This window comes from Apium graveolens, chromosome 5, assembly GCF_009905375.1.
Source record: "Apium graveolens cultivar Ventura chromosome 5, ASM990537v1, whole genome shotgun sequence".
Taxonomy (NCBI): Eukaryota; Viridiplantae; Streptophyta; class Magnoliopsida; order Apiales; family Apiaceae; genus Apium; species Apium graveolens.
In genome coordinates, this window is record NC_133651.1 from 60,199,377 (window position 1) to 60,221,840 (window position 22,464).

The 22,464-nt window shown below is 34.3% G+C and overlaps 3 protein-coding genes across 3 annotated transcripts; 1 reads left to right on the top strand and 2 right to left on the bottom strand.

The window, feature by feature from the left end:
- Window positions 1–4,509: 4,509 nt before the first annotated feature.
- LOC141661693 (putative protease Do-like 14) lies at window positions 4,510–9,414 on the top strand. Its single transcript, XM_074468697.1, has 11 exons — window positions 4,510–4,638; window positions 5,289–5,329; window positions 5,420–5,554; window positions 5,623–5,759; window positions 5,995–6,278; window positions 6,415–6,490; window positions 6,794–6,936; window positions 7,788–7,908; window positions 8,422–8,514; window positions 8,596–8,720; window positions 8,814–9,414. Exons 2-11 carry the CDS (start codon window positions 5,299–5,301, stop codon window positions 8,890–8,892), a joined length of 1,224 nt encoding a protein of 407 aa, XP_074324798.1. The 5' UTR covers window positions 4,510–4,638; window positions 5,289–5,298; the 3' UTR covers window positions 8,893–9,414.
- A 975-nt stretch (window positions 9,415–10,389) lies between these two features.
- LOC141724064 (desiccation protectant protein Lea14 homolog) lies at window positions 10,390–11,317 on the bottom strand. Its single transcript, XM_074526055.1, has 2 exons — window positions 10,997–11,317; window positions 10,390–10,859 (listed from the first exon to the last, which is right to left on the bottom strand). The coding sequence occupies exons 1-2, from the start codon at window positions 11,239–11,241 to the stop codon at window positions 10,577–10,579; spliced, it is 528 nt and encodes a 175-aa protein (XP_074382156.1). The 5' UTR covers window positions 11,242–11,317; the 3' UTR covers window positions 10,390–10,576.
- Window positions 11,318–12,182: 865 nt separating this feature from the next.
- Window positions 12,183–20,655, bottom strand: LOC141724065 (desiccation protectant protein Lea14 homolog). The gene is made up of 2 exons (XM_074526056.1): window positions 20,387–20,655; window positions 12,183–12,564 (listed from the first exon to the last, which is right to left on the bottom strand). The coding sequence occupies exons 1-2, from the start codon at window positions 20,590–20,592 to the stop codon at window positions 12,309–12,311; spliced, it is 462 nt and encodes a 153-aa protein (XP_074382157.1). The 5' UTR covers window positions 20,593–20,655; the 3' UTR covers window positions 12,183–12,308.
- Between the last annotated feature and the right edge of the window lie 1,809 nt (window positions 20,656–22,464).

A 22,464-nucleotide genomic window follows, 5' to 3' on the forward strand; every position in this document is an offset into this window, starting at 1 on the left:
TGTTTCAACTATTAATATATTGTTATTTTAATATATTGATACTAATTCACATACCTATTAATTCAATTGGACGCAGAATGAATAAAATCATATTAATTTTAAACTTAATAAATTTAATAAATTAGAAAAATATTATATTTAAACAAGAAAAATGAAGAAAAATTAATATTATATATAATTAAAGATCAAACTCTCAAGACCGAGGTTAGGAAGATGAAGGTCAAGCACAAAATGATCATGATCATAATTATGGTTCTAACATCTTAAAAATCTGATCACCAGCTTAAAGGCCCATTGGGTTCATATTAAAAAAGTTATTTTCATATTCAAGCTATTTAAAGCGAGAAATTAGAATTTAAATTTTATATTATCAATTATCTGTTAGGATATTTTTATTTTTTTGATAATGTGTAATTTACAAATCACTAAAAAAAAATAAAAGTGTGTATAGTTTTTTACGTATTACAAAAATCTCGGATACAAGTATAAATGTTTGATGCAAACGACCCAGATTTTTCAAATAATGTAATATGACATGTGACTGATTTTAATTTATAAATTTGTACATTTACCATATCTTGTATTATTATTAAAAAATTACTGTGACATTTGAAAAAAAATACTTGGAAAAATTTCGAGGTATGTTTCATTTTTCAAAATGAAAATATCAATTGTAATCTGGATAAAAGATGGTGTTGTTTCACTGGCCAAATCGTAACTATAGGTTCTAGAAATTGGGCCAACTTGGGCCCCTCGAAACATATAGAAGAATATGACTAGTTTTCAGGGGTGTAATTCGATTCGAATCGAGCCGGCTCGAACTCCATTCAATAAATTGAGATCGACTCGACTCGAACTCGTTATCGAGCTCAAACTCGAACACATTTTCTGATTCGATAAAAAACTCGAGTCGAGCTGAGTTTTTTTGAGCTCAACTTGAGATCGACTCGATAAACTCGAATTCGAGCTCGATTACCTTTTTTATTAATATTTATGTGTTTGCTAATATATATGTCATTCAATTATCTAATAAAATTAGTTTTACAGACTAATTTACTAGTTTTTCATAATATATCGGCATTATTACGTTTTATTATATTTGGTAAAAGTTTTGAATTGAATTATTTTGTTAAAATATATTTAATTATTTTTTATAGTTAAATATTACAAAATATGAGCTTAATTTATTTATTTTTGAAAAATTCAACTCTAATTAGTTTAAATATACGATAAGTGCTATCTAAATTTTAAAATATAATAATAACTTAATAACTTCATTTTCGTTAACAAAATTAATTTTAGGGGTTTTTTCAAAAATACCCAAGTTATAATTTTTTTTGCAAAAATACGGTTCAACCTTATATACAACCTAAAATACAACTTTGTTCGTATTTTTCAAAAAAGATGGAAAACTTGAATAAATTTGATTAATTTTCTTAATTTTATAAGCTATTTTTGTTTTGAAATAAAAATATTGTTAAAAAAGTATTAGTAAATAATGATATAATCAAAAAATCTGAATTATGAGTTTATATACTATAGGTTACTATCACATTATACTATTAAATTAACTATTTATTCCAAATCTTTAAAATCTAAAATCTGTAATAAATTTTTGACGACTAAATCATATCAATAATTGAACTTTAGTTTCATTACGTAATAATACAATTTCTCAATTGACAATTTATTTTCAAGTATCAAATCACATTAATTCTTTTAGGCTAATTATATACAAGATATAATACTTACATAATTATATTTATATGTAATGATTAATAACTCGAACGAGAGACTTTTACATACTTAAATTAAAAAATGCAACTAATATTATAAATAATATTTAAAAGATATATTTATAATAAGTAAAATTATTAGACTAATATATTTTAAATGTTATTAGAACTATTAGTATGTATTTAATATCTCAATATTATTTCGGCTTATCTTTCAATCAGTCGATCCATGAATCACTCGATTAACATTCGAGAACTTTTGCATATATTATAAAATTACACAAAATCACTTGTTCCAACATGATCATAATATTCGAAATTTTTTGCATGTATTATATAAGGATTAGATTTATTTTGATTGAGGAGATAAACAATCAATTTTAGAAATATTTTCGAGAAAATATGACTTATTAATGTGTATAAAATTATCAACCAAATCAAATGTATTAAAATTTGAGTATATTATTTAAAATACAGTGATTATTCATTTAGATTTACATTGTTCGTATAAGACTTTTAAAATAATTATTCGTTAATGCATTTAGCGAGGATATTCATTAAGCCCATTTCTCCAAATCGGGACTATAAAAAGTTATCCGTTATATGAGATTATTCATTTATCGAGGTGTACTTATGATTCTTGATCTGTGTCCCGTGATGCCAATTTATAAACAAGCAAAAATCAAATTTGTTCAAAAAAAATCACATTTTATTATTGTTATTATCCTCGTATTTTATTTAAGATGTTTTCTAATGAAGATAAAATGTATTTGTAAAATATGTATGAATAGATGAGATTGAAATTTTATTTAACCGATTAAAAAAGTGAGTATTGAAAATATTAAGTGTGTTGTTATTGTTATTCTCCTCGTATTTTATTGTCATTCTAAATAGAAAAAATGAATATTTTTAGATTAAACTTGAAAATAAAATAATGTTATCGGATGATTTTCATGAAATCAAAGTAAAAACTCGAAAATTCGATAATAACCCCAATAATCTCGAAAACTCGATAATATTCCATATAAGCTCGAAAACTCGATAAACTCGACGCCCCGTTAAAAAACTCGACAAGATCGAACTCATTAAAATGAGATACACTCAAAAACTCGTTTAAAAACTCGAAAACTCGATTAAAAAATTCGATAAGATCGAACTCGTTAAAATGGAGTAAGCTCGAAAACTCGTTTAAGAACTCGAAAACTCGATTAAAAAACTCGAAAACTCGCGAGTAGCTCGAACTCGACTCGTTTATTATCCGGGTCGAGCTCAGACATAATTTTCAGACTCGTCTTTTTTTTTGGCTCGAATCGACTCGATTAAAAAAAGTTCGAACTCAAATTTAATAAGTACAAACTCGACTCAACTCGACTCGAAATACTTCCCTACTAGTTTTTACTCGATGAACACTTGGAGCTCACAAAATACAAAGATGGAGTTATGGCTCACAATGGATCGGATTTGTATCGGATTGACCTTAATCCATATCCTGATTCGCTTAATTTTATCAGATTCAGATTCAGATCAGATATTAGTCGGATTTTTTCAATACGATCCATATCTGAATCCTAACGGATTACGGATAACGATCGGAGCTCCATTCCATTAAGCGACAAGAATTAAACTTCTGGAGTCTGGACTGCATGCTCATTCCTCAGCACTCAGCAGTGTGCAACTTCAAATTCCATCAGTGGCAAAAAATATCATGTACAATGAAAATTGTGTTGCAAAATATGTACGCAACCTTTTTGTTGCGAGATATGTTTCACTGCCAATACAACTTATCAACAAAGTTATCTGATTTTTAATTACCAGAAAAAACTTACCTATTTGTGCCCGAGTATATGAATGATTTTATTCAAAATACATTTAAAGGGCTTAAAAGCATGGAGATAACTCATTTTAAAGCAGTAACAGGGATGAATTAGTATAACTACTATCGTGTTTTAACATCATTTTAATTTGCCTAAAAAAACATCATTTTAATTGCTGTGGCGCTTACTAATTCTGAAATATCATTATTTTAACATCACATAACCTAGCAAATGTCAAACTAAAATTTATACACTAATCCAAAAAATAAGATACCTCTATGATATTTTTTTATATAATTTATTAAAATATATGTGTATATATATGTATGTATGTATATATAATAAATTAGTCGGATCAGATCGTCCTAAATTCATATTCGTTAAATATCGAATCGTATCGTTAACGGTTCGGATCATCCTAATCCATATTCGTTAACGATCGGACCGTATCGTGATCAAATCGAATTTTTTCGGATCGGATTCCTATTTTAGTGATTCATATTCACTCCATTAGCGTTCGGATCGGATCGGATTTCGGGTCCATTGACAACCCTCGATAGAAGGAGCACTTACTAGCAATATCGATTAAAATAAAAAAAACACTGTTTAAAATTTTATCATTTTTCAAAAGTACTATTTATTTTAAGTTTTTTTTTCAAAATACAATTTGATGCAACTGTAAATGTAACTTTTATTTTGTTTTTCTCAAAATTAGTTTTAAGTTTGATTCGAGTTAGAAAGAGAAATGCATCATTTTTTGGACAGACAATTAATTTATTAATTAAAAGTCACACGACATCCTCAAATATAATCAAAATTGAACAAATATTAGGCTGACAGTATTTTTAAAAGTAATTTTTTAAAGAAAAAATAACAATTTTAATATTAAGTTTAAAACAACATTTTGATAAAAAAAATTAAAAAATGCAGATATTTGGATAATAATTTCCCTAATTCTACAGCGAGCCATGTAGCCACAGGCCACGTCTATAGATAGGGCAAGATCGATCTCCCACGGTCCACTTGCCCTTTGCTCTACAGCTTCGCCTGCGTGCCTCATTCAAAAATCAACGTGAAAAAAGAATATGGTACTATTGCTTCTTTCTTCAATTTAATACATCATACCTTCTGTTAATTTTAAGTAACTATTAGTAGATTGTGGAACACGTTTTACGTATAGTATAGTATTAAATTATAACTTCCCACTTCGTTTAGAATGATATTGTTCCCAATAATTTTATACAAAAGTCACGTCGTTACAGATATCGGTGTTTGCAATCTTTATATACTAAAGTTACTAGACTGATATTGTTCAATCTTGCTTGTTTGCATTTAGTTGTGGGTTAGGTTGTTATATTTGTTGAAGAGGATAAGATCAAGTCATCTTAAGGTTTTAGATGGATCGGATACTTAACATGGTATCAGAGCAATTTAGGGCTCGAGTCCTCCCACCCCACTTGTTTAATTTAAATATTTATATTGTTATTGGTACTCGGGTTCGAGTCCTCCCACCCCACTTGTTTAATTTAAATATTTATATTGGTATTTGTATGAATTATGTATGTTGTCTGTCAATCGGTACGAAAAGTATCGTATGATTGAGTAAAAGTATCGCACGATTGAGTAGTAGTGTTGAAGAGTATAAGCTCATGTTCGACCTTAAGGTTTTAGACGGACCGGTTACTTAACAATATTAATACTAGCACCGATGATTAAGTTTATGGTTTCGCAATCTTAGGTAATAAATCATGTATGACAACGACAAGATGGAGACTGCAGGTGATTTTTTTTTTCCTTACAAGCATTGGAATATATAAGTATAAGTGACTGCGGTTGATGTATATATTGGTTTGTTGGATATGTATACAGTCGCGCAAAGTAGGTATTACTACGAGAACTTGGCCAGTGAGCGACCAAAATTTGATGACGTGCGTTTGAATATATACTCAAAGAGAGCTGCTCTGAAGGTTGCACCTTCTGTTTTGGCTATTGGGTACTATTCGGGTATGATTGTGTTATTAATTTTATTTTTCGCTATAATGCAGCTCTTGAATGTTTTTTTTTTCTTTTAGACGAGGAAGAGATTATTCATGGTTCAGGCACCATCATAGAGAGCAATGATATCATGAGCATCGTTTTGAGTTCAGCTAATCTTAGGCGTCATTGTAGTGAAGTGGTTACAAAAAAACGTTTGATAAACGATCTCAAGGTTGGTGTTTTTTGTTCTTCACACACGTTAAGTAAATTCGGAAAATCTCATGATTATACTAACGCGCTTTCATTTCCATAACCACATTTAACTTGACTTTTTTTCCTTGTTGGCTTTTAGTGTGAAATTTAAAGTATCTTTTTCCGCAAATAGTGATAGAAATTTCAATTTAGAACATGTCTCGCAGTAAAATGATATTAAATATGATAATCTATAACTTTGAGTGGGTGTGCAGGTTATTGTGTACTCATGGGATGGCAAGTCATATGAGGGAAAACTACTTGCATATAACTGTTACTACAACCTTGTTGCCATAAGTTTTCACTCAGAAAGTCCTCTTTTAACTGCAACATTGGCCCATGTTGATGACTCTATGAGTCTTCAATTTAGTACTTCATCATCTGAGCTTTTGTCATCATATTCAAGGTCGTGTAACTTAACTCCTGGGTATAAAGTAGTTGCCATGGGACGCTATTTTTATATGCCATTTGATCTTATGGCTGCTCCAGGCGCTTATTGGTTAGCTCTACGTCATCACCCGAAATAAGAAGTTTTACTGATTTATGTTGTTTTAGTGGATTTCTTGGATTTGTCTTTTAAATCTAAATGTAAGAGTGAGGTTGATTTGTTAATTTTTATTACATCTGTTTTCTAGCATTGGTCGTTGTGAACGTAACTATTGTAAATATAAGTGCACAGAGCTTTTCAAGACGAACTGCCGAATCACAAAGGTATCTCTCTCTTCCTCTTTCCGTATTCTTGTTAATTTTGATTAATATTACTGTCATATTACTTATAGGTTTATTTACAGTATATGAAGAAACATCAGGTATTACAATGGGTTCTAGTTTAGCCTTTGTTGTTTTTAATATCGAAAAGTGAAAAGGCACTTGTGAAGCTTTTTTGTTGGCAAATATTGACAAGGCATTGCTTTGAAATGAAAAAATTCAAGATTAGTATCTGTTATTTTTTTGGTAAATTATTGCAGCAGTTGGCTAATAGTAATATAGCACTAACCATTGCTCTGATTGTAGTGTGGTGATGGAGGTCCACTTATCAACCATTCTGGAGAAATTATTGGCTTTGCATATGAAGGTGATTACTACGGTTTCAGTTCACTACCTTTTATGCCGATAAACATAGCTTACAAATGGTGGGAGTACTACAAGAAATATGGGTAGGTAATGATTATGGTTTGATATTCTATGTCAATGCTTTAACACTGGTCAGATAATGCTTGGCCTGGATTTTGAATTATGTGATGCATTTTTCGTTATGTACCTGCTTGTACTATGTTTTTAGGTCTAAATTTCAAATCGTCTTATGCAAAACGGCATTAACTTCTTAACTAAAAATCCTCTACTTCTTGTCAGTTGAACGTGAATGTATTTACTAAATTTTTTGTACTCTCAAGTGATATCTTTTCCTTCTTCCACTTTTACCTCTCCTTTCTTTCTCTCCGTCTATTAGTTTTCACTCTCTCTTTGCTTCCAAAACTATTCTGTAGAGTTATGTGTATCAAGTTTCATCCATGGTTTTCACTTCCAACATGTGTTGTATAGTTCATCTAGTTCAGGTACTCTTTCTAAATCAGTATGAACAATTGACTTATTTTATACTTTTTTAATTGTGTGTATCTAGTATCTTGAATTCTTCAAGTTTTTTTTTCTTTTTTTCACTTAGTTCAGTTAAAAATATAATTAATCAAAAAAACTTATGGCATGTTTCGGAACTTGGATTTCATTTGAAACTATGGATTTGATCAAATAACATGTTTGGATAGTCAAAAGAATTTGGATTTGGATTTCGTTTGAAATTCAAAACATTCAAAATACTATTAGTCTAGTATCAATATGAAAATTTGAAATGAGAACTCAAATATATCATTTGAAATGAAATATGTGTGTTCTCAAACGCAATCTTACCAGAATGCACGTCACTTGTTGCCAATTCCCTTGTTTTTTTTTTCTAATGACATTTTTTTAAGTAGAACTTTATTATTCATATTATAATAGCTAGTTGTAATAGGAAATACCGCCGGCCTTTTATGGGAATGAAAGCAGCAAATCTATATGCAACTGATCTAGATATCGCAGAGAGGCTGATTCGAAAGTTTCCTAGCATTTGTGAAGGCATTATTATTGAAAAGGTAAATTCTATCAATAAGGCAGAGATGTTTTGTCATGTACATATTTAAATTCAGATTATTTATCTCTCCTCCATGATTTTGACATATAAAAGAAATTATAAGAACCAGAGTCTGTTTGGTTAAATGCTTAAGATGTTTCTAGTATTAGGACTTGAGACTGAATAAAGAAACTAATGTTAAAAATGAAAATTGTGAGAAATATGTAGAATTCTATGCATTGATGTGTCAGAAATTACAATGTGTCCTTTAAACAATTTTTGAAAAGGAATGTAAAATATAAGGGAAAGAATATATTTCACAAGATGTTCTTGAATGATTAGCTAAAGATTAGGGAAGAAGTTTTCTAAGTATTTGTTTTCAACGTGTTCTTCCCACTTTTAAAAAGATTGGAAGAAAAGATAAAATCAATTTTTTCTATTTTTTTTCTTTTCTATCCTAGATTCGGGAACATAGTGTTATTCCCTTAAATAATATTAGTTGCATACTTTTAAGTATTTGGGCAACATTCTGTAGGTAATGAAAGGTTTCTCAGCTGAAATGGCCGGGCTACGTGTAAATGATGTTATTATTGAGTGTTGTGGGAAAACAATTCATAGTTTCTTGGAGGTATACTACTTTGACGCTTTTATTTTTAAATTATCTTATAAATTGTCATTAATCATTTCTCTGTTCTCTTATTGTCAATAGTTTTTTGAGATAATATGGGACAAGGTTGGAGATCTTATCGAATTGACTGTGGTACGACAAAATAATGCTGAACCTGTACATCTAAAAATGCTCATTGTTGATGCTACACCAGATCGATTTAATAGGTCAGTTTTGGTTTTAACAGGATAGTGCCTAATTTAACACTAATATTGGCAATCGCTACTTGTAATTTTGCACTAACTCATTTGTTGTTTTAGATGGCCTTGTGATTCCGACTACAATGACAACTACTATGGCGACTACTATGACAACTACAACTCACAAGGATTTGATTAGCTTGAAACCTTGATATGTAAGGCTCATGTCATCTTTCATTATCACTGTGTTGGCCTTACATATATTTTGTAAGAAGAAATTATATTACACGCATGAAATAATTCTCTCGTGTGTACAATGTCCTCCTTGAGGAAAAATGGACTTCTCATGACTAATTAACTCCCTAATACCACCGAATCTAGAGCTTTATAATGAGATAGTTAATGAAGGTTTTGAGTATATATTTTTGATCCTATCTCTTTTAAAATGGTATTTATGAGGTTAAAGTTATTTACACCCCCTCTATAGTTCGTCTTGATCGCTTATTGAAGAATGCCAAACATCTCTTCGCAATCTTGTTCTCTTCCTTCACTCTCTCACTTCTTGTGTAGTTTTACCAACACTATTTTCTGCATTACTTCTCAAGCTTCTATTAAATAGATTAGAGTTCGGGATGCTCTTCATTACACTACTACTCTTTTTCGCCTCCACAACTTCATCATGATCAGCTCAGATTCTTCCGATAAATCCTTATATAGATTATCCACCTGCTACAATTTTCTGTTTTTGTTACTACTTGGGATGCTTTTGAAAGAAGGGGCTCTAGACAACTGATTGTATCTTTTCGAGAGTAAAGACTTGATGTTCAGAGACCTTCTGTGATTTTTAACGTTGTGACTGTGAATGTTTTCTCTTTAGCACCATGTTCCTTCTATTTCATCTTTTCAAAGAAACTTGTAAAACTGTCACTCTCTTTAACAATGCCAAACTTTGTAGTTTCTTGGGTGCTCCAACTTCCAAGTGCTTATTAATATATACAGCTAACAGAGACCACTCAAGTTTCACCATGTCTATTTTGCACTGATCGGCAAAAGAACAGCTTTTTACTATTGTTATGCTGGTGCTTTTTAGAAAGAATCAAATTTCTGTTTAAATTTTAGATAAGCAAAGGAAAGGTTACATGTAGAACTAGTTTACTGAGCTACTGGTCGAAGACAAATTTCGGTTTAAAGAAAGTTATATAGGAAATTTATTTTCCTTAAAATAATAGCAAGGATATAAAGTTAAACAACTTTCCGGAAAAAATTAAGGTCCACACACTTGCACAAAACTATTTTTGTGTTTTTCAAAAAATTACGAAAGACACATTTTTCAAATAAAAATTTTAAAATTATTAGAATCAACGATATTCACATTGTCCTCTCTTGTAACGTTTACATTATTAGATCAGTTCAGTTGAATCTTGTAAAGCCATTTATGAGTTATTACTTGTGTTTTTTCTGTAAAAAGACTGGTCTGGTTAGCTTTTGTTGTAGTGCAAAAGCTAATCAGGAACCCAAGGGGGCATTTGAAGCATAAAAGACAAAATTTAAGAAGCAATTATGCTCCTAGCTCACCCAGACGGAATAACAGCCAGACCTCAGCAAAGTCCAAGCAAAACTGTGCTGAAGAATCTGAAAGGTTCCCAAACTGACCAAGAATTGGAGGCATGTTTTTCTGGTATAGTGACTTGTCACAAACACAAAAACCACATTTCTTACAGCCAAACACAAGTAAACATATTGTCCCTACTGGAACCGAAATAAATTACACTGCATATGGAGTAGTATATAATTTATATAACCCAGTCACCAAGTACAATTGTTTTATTTAACCTTACTAGTGGCAACCAATTCATTCTTCATTGTGCTCTGTATAAACATATTCAGTTATTCGTCCCTTTGCTGAGATTAGCCAGAGCGAATAGATCTTTAAAAGTAGGGAGCTTCATCTCGCCTTTGTTGGAAATTGGAACGGTAATATCTCCGGTAACCGGAACATTTGTGACAAAATTAATCTCCAACTCGTAGTCAATGTCCCAGTCTGCAGCAACGTCCCTAGCCAAGCTCAGCAACAAAGTAAAAGACACCTTCAATTCCAACTCTAGCTCAGTCGTGTGGTTCGCCTTCAGTGGTTCTGGATCCGGACTTTTTCCAGAAACAAGCTCCCTGAAACCAACAAAAATAATCCAAAATAAAAGGCTTTTGTTAGTTGGTGGAACTGACCGATTGACTATTAAGTACTTCAATTAAGGGAACCTGATATGAAAAGGATCAGACGTTAAAAGGGTTAAAAAACATGAAACCTGTCAGCACTTTTGAGAGCGTAAGTCATCTGAAAAATGGGGATGGGAACACTATATGGATTAGTAACTGAGATTTTAGCGTTGTAAGTGACAAACTCAAGGTTCACATCTTTCAGTCCTACATGAGTGATCTTAGCTTCTGGTTTCTTCGTCCCCAACACGTTCTTTGCAAAATCCAGTTCTTTAGCCTTATCCAACACCTTCGCCACGTCCAGCTCTTTACCCTTACCAAATAATCCTTCCATAACACTTTCCTCTTCAAATCAACCAGGAAGGCTAATCATATACTTTAATTATACAAGTGTGAAATTTTGTAATGAAGAAATGCAGCTGGTTCTGCATGTATTTATACACATAGATATCATATGTCAAATAGTTTGGGCTTGTAACTTGACATTGACATAATATCAATCTTAATAATTATTCTTAGTCATAGGTGGTAAAAGTTTACTAGGTTTCTTAAAAAAAAAATTGAGTAGCCCAGCTAGGAGGAAATTTGGACCTGTGAATTTCGGCTGTGTCAGCTGGATTATCAGTTTGTTTGTATCAAATGAAATTCCTATATTGCATGTGTATATAATGAATAGTATCTTTCCCACAAGATAAGTCTTCATTTTGTACCTAACGTGCTCATTTAGGCAAAGATTGCAAATGTTGGTAAGGTTAGTGTTACCCCATATGTATGTAACATAAAATTAATAATTTACTACTGGATACATTTGTTGGACTGTACTGGATGATAAGATTCTTGACATTAGTTTACAAAACATTCACTGCAACAATAAACATTTCTCTTGTAGCGATTTGTGTGGTTCTCGTTTTAAGTTTAAGAATTCCATATGTTTGTTCTATGTAAAGTTCAAGTCTGGAACAAAAAAACAAACAACTCCGTGCACTTGCACAACTCCAATACATCTTGTTTAAAATATGGACAAATCTTATTATAATTTGTTCATATACAGTTAAACCTCGATTAAGTAATAATTAATAAAATAATAACTTCGTAAAAATAATATATATTTTTCTGGTTTCAATATAATTATCACAATGTATTTTTACTCCTAGTAAAATAATAAACTCGCTAAAATAATATTTTTTCTATAAGTCCCGACCATATTACTTTAAAGAGGTTTAATTGTACATGTATAAATGTACATGTTGCACGCCATGTTTTCAAGCAGATGAAAATAACTTACTTTATTATTAATCAAATAGTCAAGAAGAGCTGGCTACCAAATCATCCTTCATTTTACGATCAGTTTATAAGTTTTCATAAATTAAGACTAAAACAAAGTGAACATCAGACACGCTTTTATTTAGACCATAAGTCGGAGAAAGTAGGGAGCTTGATCTCGCCTTTGCTGGAAATTGGAAGAGTGAAATTTCCGAAAACTGGGAGATCAATGGTAAGGGTAATTCCCAATTCATAGTCAATATCCCAATCTGCACCAATGTCTTTAGCCAAGCTAAACAGCACACTATGTGGCACCTTCAATCCTACGTCTAGTATAGTTGTGTCGTTTCCCTTCAGTGATCCTGGGTCCGGAACAGTTCCTGAAGCAATCTCCCTGAAACCAACAGAGTAATACAAAAATCTACAAACATCAATCAACGGCCACATGTTTCAAAACTGTTCCACACGAAGTCTTGAAGAATCATAGTCCTTATACATCTTCAATTTATGCTTAAAAGAATTGCTTCTTATTTTTCTTTCCTTCACTGTTAATGTTAGTAGAACAGAACACAAGATGCAACAGCTTTTCATCGACAAGTAAAATGCAGACATTCTTCAAGTTAAAACAACTCACTTGACTTTTCTCGACTCCTGATTTTTCAATTTACTCATCAAGATATACAGAGTATGTGCACATCAGGACCATTAATCTTTTAACATGTATAAAAATTTTTAAGTTAACAAGGAGTTTTTGTGCATGTAAACAGACTTTGCAACAAAATAAGGAACTCTCATAGCTGGACTTCTGCTATATCTAGAACATACCAGTAGATAAAAACAATTTACAAAGTAATGTTTTGCAAATTACTAGATTAGTTGGATTACATAACACTACAAGTAAACAGAAGAATGACAAAATGCAACTTCTGAATACTTGAAATACTCTCTCTTAAAATGGAAAAGGACTAGATCCTAGGATTTGTAAGTTGTCATTACTTTGAAGGGAAATTAAATGAGAGATGTCACCAATGTTCATATATTAGCTCCCTCCCTGTATACATAATTACACCAATCAAGTCCTAGATCTGTCTAAGCATATCCATATGCTCAAATCATATCGATCGCAATCTTATTGTTGTGCATCTCTTTAATTAAGATGCAAATGATTCTTATGTTCTACTTAAATATTCGAGTTTGATGCAGTGACGGATCCCAAAATTGAAATTTTAATATCAATAAACAAGCCATTTCATGTCATATTCGGATTAATCAAAACATGTTCCGAGCATTTTTACAGTCTGCATTGAATAGGATTTTGGAAATTTTCTCCCCTGCACAACCACTTGTTGGAAATACTGATTATTATAGCAACGTAGAGGCAGTTATATATCATATTAAACAAGCCAAGGCCAAGCAAGTTGAAACAAAACGTGAAGGTAAAATACATGCATGTCAGTGACTGTAAAACTAGAGGAAGGAAAGAAGTTGTACCAGTAGCCATAGCTTGAGGCAAAAACATGTACAACAAGAAAATTACAAGAACAGCTGAGTCGTCAGGCCTTATACGAAGACCTGACTGCTCTTGAAGAGATAATTGCCCCCACCTGCTGCACTGGGAATGCTTGCAACACCTCCTCCAGGATAAAACAGCTCAGAGCTTTGAATTACAGCACCTTCGAAGCTCAACCACGACTAGCTCCTCACTCGCCGGAAAACCAACTGCTGACTGACTTGTGTTTGGGAGAGAGAGCAGAGAGCAGAGAGGAAGAGGAGAAGAGAATGTAGGGTGTGGTGTGTGAAACTCAGCAGCTAGGTTCATTGTATCTGACTTAGCCCAATTATACAATCCGACCCAGTCCAATTGAGCCCAACAGACACAACCCAGCCCAACTGATAAATAAATTCTAATTAAAATATTATATTAAATCGATACGAAATAAAATTCCCCGCCCAGGTCGCCTCGCGTACGCGAGACGCCGAGACATTCGCCCAAATCGCCCTTCGACCCGTCCCGTGACGTGCCGAGCCGAGGCGTGGCGGGGCGGGGCGGGGCGGCGGCGGCGGCGCGCGCGTGGGCTCGTGAGAACACCACGCACCATAACACACCTTAGTAGTTATGCACTACCCATGTGTGTTATACTATATAAAGCCAACACCCCTTTTATTTCTTTCTATGTGGGACAAACACATTCTCAAAACAAGCTTTTCCAAGCTACTAACTTCAACTTCATTTCTCTTATGGATTTCATTAAGAAAATTCTTAAACCCATACATGAAAGTTTAAGTCCCGATATCTAGAACCAACTTCCAATCATTAGATTATGGAATTAACAACAAGAACATAATAAAATTATGAACTTAATAACTCCATTTTCTAACAATCCCCCACAAATCCATACAGAAATGCATTTCAGGTTTCTCATCATGACTTGTTTTTCAGAGTCGGTACCCTTCCGGGTTTGAACCCTCCTAAGTTCTCTACTTCAATGGCTACCGGATTCAGATGGAATATTGCACCTTGAATCTTAATCCGTTGGGTGTTACCACTTTCCATAGACAACAACAAATCAACGGCTATGGAGCCAATCTACGGCTTTGAGACATTAATGGTCATGTCTCGATCCTGTTCGTCGAATGCTTCAAGGAATAACCCTTTCCTCTAATTGCGACCACACAATTACATTCGCTTAGCTGGGCATCTCCAGAGATATACTGCTAATATCTCGTCTAACGACTTGATCCCATTCAGAGTTGTAACACTCTTACTTTCTTAGCAGTCACAGTACCTTCTAGGTTTACAGGGGATAGACTCAGATACATGAGTATCATCTATGTAGCAAAGGTACTACCAATTCACCCTTACAGCTTGTTATTACCACATTGAATACACTTCGAGGGATCTCCTCTCATGTGTATTGGGTTCCCACTGTTGATGAATTATGATGGGTTGACAGTCCCATCCCCAACCTTGACTTAAGGACTACTGCAGGTTCCAGTCCTTTAGTCAAAGGATCAGCTATATTATTCTGAGTTCCTATGAACTCTATAGCTATAATCCTGTCAGACACTAACCCCCTTATAGACTTAAGTCTAACTTGGATGTGTCTCTTTGTTTTAGCATTATGCTTTTTACTGCTAATCTTGTCAATAGTTGTTCGACTATCACAATGAATAGCAATCGCAGGAAGCGGTCTGCTTACTACAGGTAACGTGGACATAAGCCCATGTAGCCATTCAGCCTCCGTCCCAGTGGCATCAAGTGCACACAGCTCAGCCTCAAATGTCGACCGAGTCACAATAGTCTGTCTAGTCGACTTCCAGGATACTGCTCCACCCGCAAGGGTAAACACATATCCAGTCACTCCATTGGAACCAGACTTCTTAGCTATCCAACTTGCATCACTGTACCCTTCAAGTACACCAGGAAACCTCCTGTAGTGTAAACTAAGGTACATTGTGCCTTTCAGATATCTAAGTACTCTATCAAGAGCATCCCAATGAGTTCTGTTTGGACAGCTTGTATATCTAGCCAATTTAGACACAGAATATGAAATAACTGGTCTAGTACAGTTAGCAAGATATTGCAAGCTCCCAATAATCTGAGAATACCTTAACTGAGACACAGGCACTCCTGAAGTATTCTTGACAAGGGAAACTTTCGAATCATAAGGTGTACTAGCGATTCTACACTGTGAATAACCATATTTCTCAAGTATAGATTTCTCTATATAATGAGATTGAGTCAAGGTTATTCCTTCAGTGGACTGAATCAATTTGATTCCAAGAATCACACTTGCCTCACCCATATCCTTCATTTCAAAATGCCTTTTCAAGAATTCTTTAGTCTCGTTAATAATCTCAATATTGGTTCCAAACAATAAAATATCATCCACATATAGGCACAAGATAACACACTCATTACCTTTAACTTTAGTGTAGACACACTTATCACTTTCATTAATCTTATAACTGAAAGGCAATATAGTTTCATCAAACTTTTTATGCCAATCTCTGGGAGCTTGTTTCAAGCCATAGATGGACTTGATCAACTTACATACTTTCCTTTCATTGCCTGATGCAACAAATCCATCAGGCTGATCCATATATATCTCTTCCTCAAGTTCACCATGAAGAAAAGCCGTCTTTACATCCATCTGATGGATGATAAGACCATGGACTGAAGCCAATGCTATAAGCATTCGGATTGTTACCATTCTTGCAACCGGAGAGTATGTATCAAAATAATCAATTCCTTCCTTTTGCTTAAAACCCTTAGCTACCAGTCTAGCTTTGTACTTATCTATTGAGCCGTCAGGGTTCAACTTCCTTTTAAAGACCCATTTGCACCCAATAGTAGAACACCCAGGAGGGAGATCAACCAACTCCCATGTTCCATTGGAAACAATAGAGTCAATTTCACTCTTGACAGCGCCCTTCCAGTGCCTTGACTCAGAAGAATCCATAGCTTGCCGGAAAGTTAAAGGTTCGTCCTCGATATTGTAAGTGATGAAATCACCTCCAAAATCCTTGACTACCTTTGCACGCTTACTTCTCCTTGGTTCCTCTAGTTCCTTAGGACTAGAGCTACTACTAGGTTCCGCCCCCACATTTGTTATCTTTTCCACATGATCAGGAATAGAACTTGATGTGTGAGTAGGATCTTCCTCAGAAGTCGTTTCAGGTATTCCAGTCTTCATAGGGTAGACATCCTCAAAGAACGTCGCATCTCGAAATTCAACTATCGTGTTTGCCACTATACCATCTATGTCAGATTTTAACACTAAAAATCTCATAGCTGTAGTGGTTTCAAGATAGCCCAGAAAGATACAGTCAACAGTTTTTGGACCTAGTTTCTTTCTCTTGTGTTCAGGAACAAGCACCTTTGCAAGGCACCCCCACACACGAAGATACTTAAGACTAGTCATCCTGCCTTTCCATAACTCCAAGGGTGTTTTATCCATGTGTTTCAGAGGGACTCTATTCAAAATATGGCAAGCCGTATTTAGAGCCTCTCCCCACATGTATTTAGGCAACCCAGAGTTAATAAGCATACTATTAATCATATCTTTAAATGTTCTGTTCTTTCGCTCAGCAACCCCATTAGACTCAGGTGTGTATGGTGGAGTAACTTCATGAACTATACCATTGTTTGCACAAAATTCATTAAAAGCATTACTCGTATACTCACCACCTCTATCAGATCTCAATTTTTTAAGTAGCTTACTAGTTTGTTTTTCTACTTCAGTTTTATATATAATGAATTTACTAAGTGCTTCATCCTTATGTCTAAGTAAATAAACATAACAGTATCTACTACTATCATCTATAAAAGTAATGAAGTATCTAAACTGGTCCTTGGTCAACACACCACCAAATTCACAAATATCAGTGTGTACTAAATCTAACAAGTCTGAATCCCTAACAACGTTATGAAAAGGTTTCCTTATCTGTTTAGCAGACACACATACTTGACATTTAGAATTCTTTTCTATGGTATGTTTTGGAATCAACTCTAAGTTCATCATATTCTTAAGAGCACCAAAGTTTAAGTGACCTAGTCTAGCGTGCCATAAACTTGAGGATTCAACACAATTCACAGAAGGAAGAATAACATTATTTAATGTACCCAAAACGGGTTCAGCATTAATTACAAATAAACCATTTGACAAGTAACCCTTGCCAAAAAATGTACCAGTGTGAATAAGAACTACTTTATTACATTTGAAGGAAATTTCAAAGCCATTGGAAACTAAACAGCTTCCACTTATTATATTTCTACGCATGTCGGGAACATAATGCACTCTAGTTAGGGATAGAATACGTCCAGAAGGGAACTTCAGGTCTACGTTTCCTATTCCATGTACTTGAGCAGCACTAGCATTCCCCATCGTCACTGTCAAGCTATGACTCTGTTGATAAGATACAAATAGACTAATATCAGCACAAATATGCACATTAGCTCCAGTATCTATCAACCATTCATTTGACAGATAGGTAGAAAATAATACAGGGTTGTAGGAAACATACCGGTCTGCGTTGGTTTCAGAAGCCGTGGCCTCACCAACAACCATGTTCACTACGGGCCCACTTGTAGTTGCAAGCACAGCATTCGCTTGTGCTACCACCTCAGCCTTCTTCGCCTTCTTTGTAGGGCAGTCCTTACTCCAGTGCCCAACCTGCCCACAAGACCAACACGGTTTGTTTGCCTTGGGTTTCTTGGCCTTGTCCTTGTCACTCTTAGGTTTATTAGCGCTAACTTTCTTAGCCACACCCTTCCTTTTCTGTCCTACAGTTGCTACATTTACCTTCGAGCTTCCGGCCTCAGTTGGCATCACATGTCCTTGTTTGGACTTGTGTTGTTCTTGAACCGAGATGTCCAGCATAAGGTTGGTCCAGGTGATCTCTCCTTTCTGTTTTTTCAGGGATAGAGAGAACTCCTCCCAAGACTTCGGAAGCTTTTCAATCACACTCATAACCTTGAACTTTTCAGGGAGGTCCATTCCGGACTCCTTCAAAGCATGCACTATCATCTCGAATTCATGCACTTGCTCAGTCATGGACTTGTTGTCCACCAGCTTGAATTCAAGGAACTTAGCCACAGAATACTTCTCAAGACCCTGAGAGTCAGTATTATGTGTCTGGTCCAGCTTCTCCCATAAGAGTTTTGCAGAGTAGGCATCAGAAGAATACACATCAAACAATGTGTTAGTGAGAGCAGCCAGAATGGCCGCCCTGGCCACACCATCCTTCTCAGCCCACTTCGCAAAACCCTTAACAGTTTCAGCCTTCTCTTGATCCACCACTGGTTTCTCATACTCCACAACAGGCCATAGACCCTTTACAGTCAACCACAATTTCATTCTTTTCTGCCAGCGAGAAAAGCCTACACCACCATTGAACTTCTCTGGCAAGCCAGTTAATTCAACGGCTTGTGGAAAACTGTAAGTGGTCCAATCAATGGCCACAACAGATGCACCAGAACCACTACCACCACCAACAACGGGAACCTCAGTTTCGCTCGACATTATGCTAAATATTATATAACAATTTATCTCTTCAAGAATGTTGGAAATACTGATTATTATAGCAACGTAGAGGCAGTTATATATCATATTAAACAAGCCAAGGCCAAGCAAGTTGAAACAAAACGTGAAGGTAAAATACATGCATGTCAGTGACTGTAAAACTAGAGGAAGGAAAGAAGTTGTACCAGTAGCCATAGCTTGAGGCAAAAACATGTACAACAAGAAAATTACAAGAACAGCTGAGTCGTCAGGCCTTATACGAAGACCTGACTGCTCTTGAAGAGATAATTGCCCCCACCACGACTAGCTCCTCACTCGCCGGAAAACCAACTGCTGACTGACTTGTGTTTGGGAGAGAGAGCAGAGAGCAGAGAGGAAGAGGAGAAGAGAATGTAGGGTGTGGTGTGTGAAACTCAGCAGCTTAGTCCTTTATTTATACTAGAGGCTAAGTGTAACTGACCACCCCAAATTTAATATATGAATTTAAACTGCACATTTAAAATAAATCGTAACAGCTGATATATATTAATCCACACATTAAACCATCCGTTTTATATATATATACTTTAATTTCTGAATATATTGTATCTGACTTAGCCCAATTATACAATCCGACCCAGTCCGCCTCGCGTACGCGAGACGCCGAGACATTCGCCCAAATCGCCCTTCGACTCGACTCGACTCGACTCGACTCGACCCGTGACGTGACGTGACGGGGCGGGGCGGCGGCGGCGGCGCGCGCGTGGGCTCGTGAGAACACCACGCACCATAACACACCTTAGTAGTTATGCACTACCCATGTGTGTTATACTATATAAAGCCAACACCCCTTTTATTTCTTTCTATGTGGGACAAACACATTCTCAAAACAAGCTTTTCCAAGCTACTAACTTCAACTTCATTTCTCTTATGGATTTCATTAAGAAAATTCTTAAACCCATACATGAAAGTTTAAGTCCCGATATCTAGAACCAACTTCCAATCATTAGATTATGGAATTAACAACAAGAACATAATAAAATTATGAACTTAATAACTCCATTTTCTAACACCACTTTCATTCTATCTCATGTGAGTTGAATTGTGTTTTGGACATTGTCACCCAACCAAATTTTCATTCTTTTTTCGTGTGATCACACAGGCTTTTAAAAATTTACGATGAAAATTGACAGGGAGGAAGAAATAACAAACCTGTCGGCACTTTTGAGAGAGTAAGAGATCTCACAAATAGGAATGGAAGTGCCGTATGGATTCTTAACGGCAACCTTAGCATCATAGGTGATACACTCCCGGCTCACATCTTTAAGATCCACATTCTCCACCGAGGCTTCTGGTTTCTTCATCTCCGTGACTTTCTCAGTCACGTACTCCTTCGCCTTATCGAGTAATCCTGACATTTTGTGTTCTCTTGCAAAATCAACCCAGAGAAAGCTGTGTGTATGCAAATATGTTGTACCAAATTTTGTATGAAGAAATGCAGCTGCTTCTGCATGTGCATTTGTTGTATATGTGGCTACGTGGTTGAAACCTTTTTGGGGTTAGCACGTGAGAGTTGCTTTTGCTGCACGTTCGATTATTGTGGGTTATCGCATGTTTTAAGCTCCGTTCCGCCAAATCAGATCTTAGATATGTAGGGTAAATTTGTAATAATTAAGTCCTAAGGAGGGGTATTAAATTGATTTTAAAAAGTTGAAAAAATGTCCCGTGTAATTTTTATAGGCTAAATGAAAATGGATCATCTTTATTTACATTAAATTCATAATAAAAATATTTTATATTGCTACATCAGTCATGATACATCATTTTGTATCATCTTTTCAAATGGTTTACTCTAAGTTTATTGTCCTAATGACGTGCTCTTTTCAAATTTGAGTAACGATACACCATTTTTTCAAAATTTTCAAAACTTAGAGTAATGATGCACCATTTTTTGCATTACTCTAAATTTATTGTCCTAATGGTGTACTTTTTTTCAATTTTGATTTATCGTTCATAGTTATGTCTTATTTTAAACTTTACGGGGACAATTAACTTTTTATCGACTAATTAATGAATTGTTGCATAATTTAAAAAATTTCAAGACTTAGAACTGTTTTCGGTCCAAGAACTAGTTCTCTAACACATGCAGTACACGTGTATATGTTTTAAATTGCACGAATTATTATCATTTTAGCTTTAATCGTTGATTATATATTCTTGTTATCGTATGCTAGATATATGATATATTTATTTTTGTATGTAAGAAATTTTTTGGAATATGATGGCATTGATGAGTTTTTCGATATTTTGCATTAAGTTAAAATAATATTTGTAGCGGCATTACTTGTTTTTCAATGCCGGAGGCAATCATGAGATTTGTTGTAAAAATGTTTGTGGTTATTTGAGGTATTACATAATATAATATTTTTTCACATATAATTTTGTTTTATAATTGTTGTTTGAATTTAAGTGTTTTATTTTTCTATTCATGACCTAAATTGTTTTTTCCCTTCCACGTTCAATATTAAAAAAAATACACATATCTGTATATTTTTGGCGCCTCCCGGTTCCACTTAAAACATAAATTTTACCAAAATTATTCGTTTTAGCCGACACCATCATTTCATGGCGTGGCTTGTAAGGACGTAACTATTAGCAATGGTGCATTAATCAGTCTTTGCGATAATCAGTCTTTGCGATAAAGTAATATATATATATATACCTTGGTGTTGAGCAAGATTGAAGCTTTATGTATAACTCAACAATACTGGTTTGGATAACTCAACATAGAACAAGGACTTTGAAATAATGTATTTTCCACTAGAATCAGTACAGATTATTTATTGCGCATATACAAAGGATTTGGTAGCTACAGTGAAGAAGACGTCAAAAGTGATCCGTATGAAGTTCATTAATATGTTCAGGCATCGGAAGAATAAGGTTGGAGTCATACGAAGCAGTTATGTTAGATATATTTGATAATGTCTTTTCTAATATGATTTGTATTTAGTTTTCAGATCTTACTTAAACAGGATAAATCAGTACTTAACTGAAATCAGCACTTATACTGAAGTCAGAACTTAAGTTATCAGTACTTAAGGTTCAGGAGATATTTATCAGGAGATAATATCAGGACTTAAAGGAAACTTTCAGATAAGGAAGGCGGCTGATTGAAAGGAAAGAAGATCAAGACAAACGTAAGAAGAGATATGCATGAAGAAGGAATTCTGTGAAGAATGGAATACTTGGAAGAAAAGATAATTGATTGATATATTTTAGGAAGCATAATT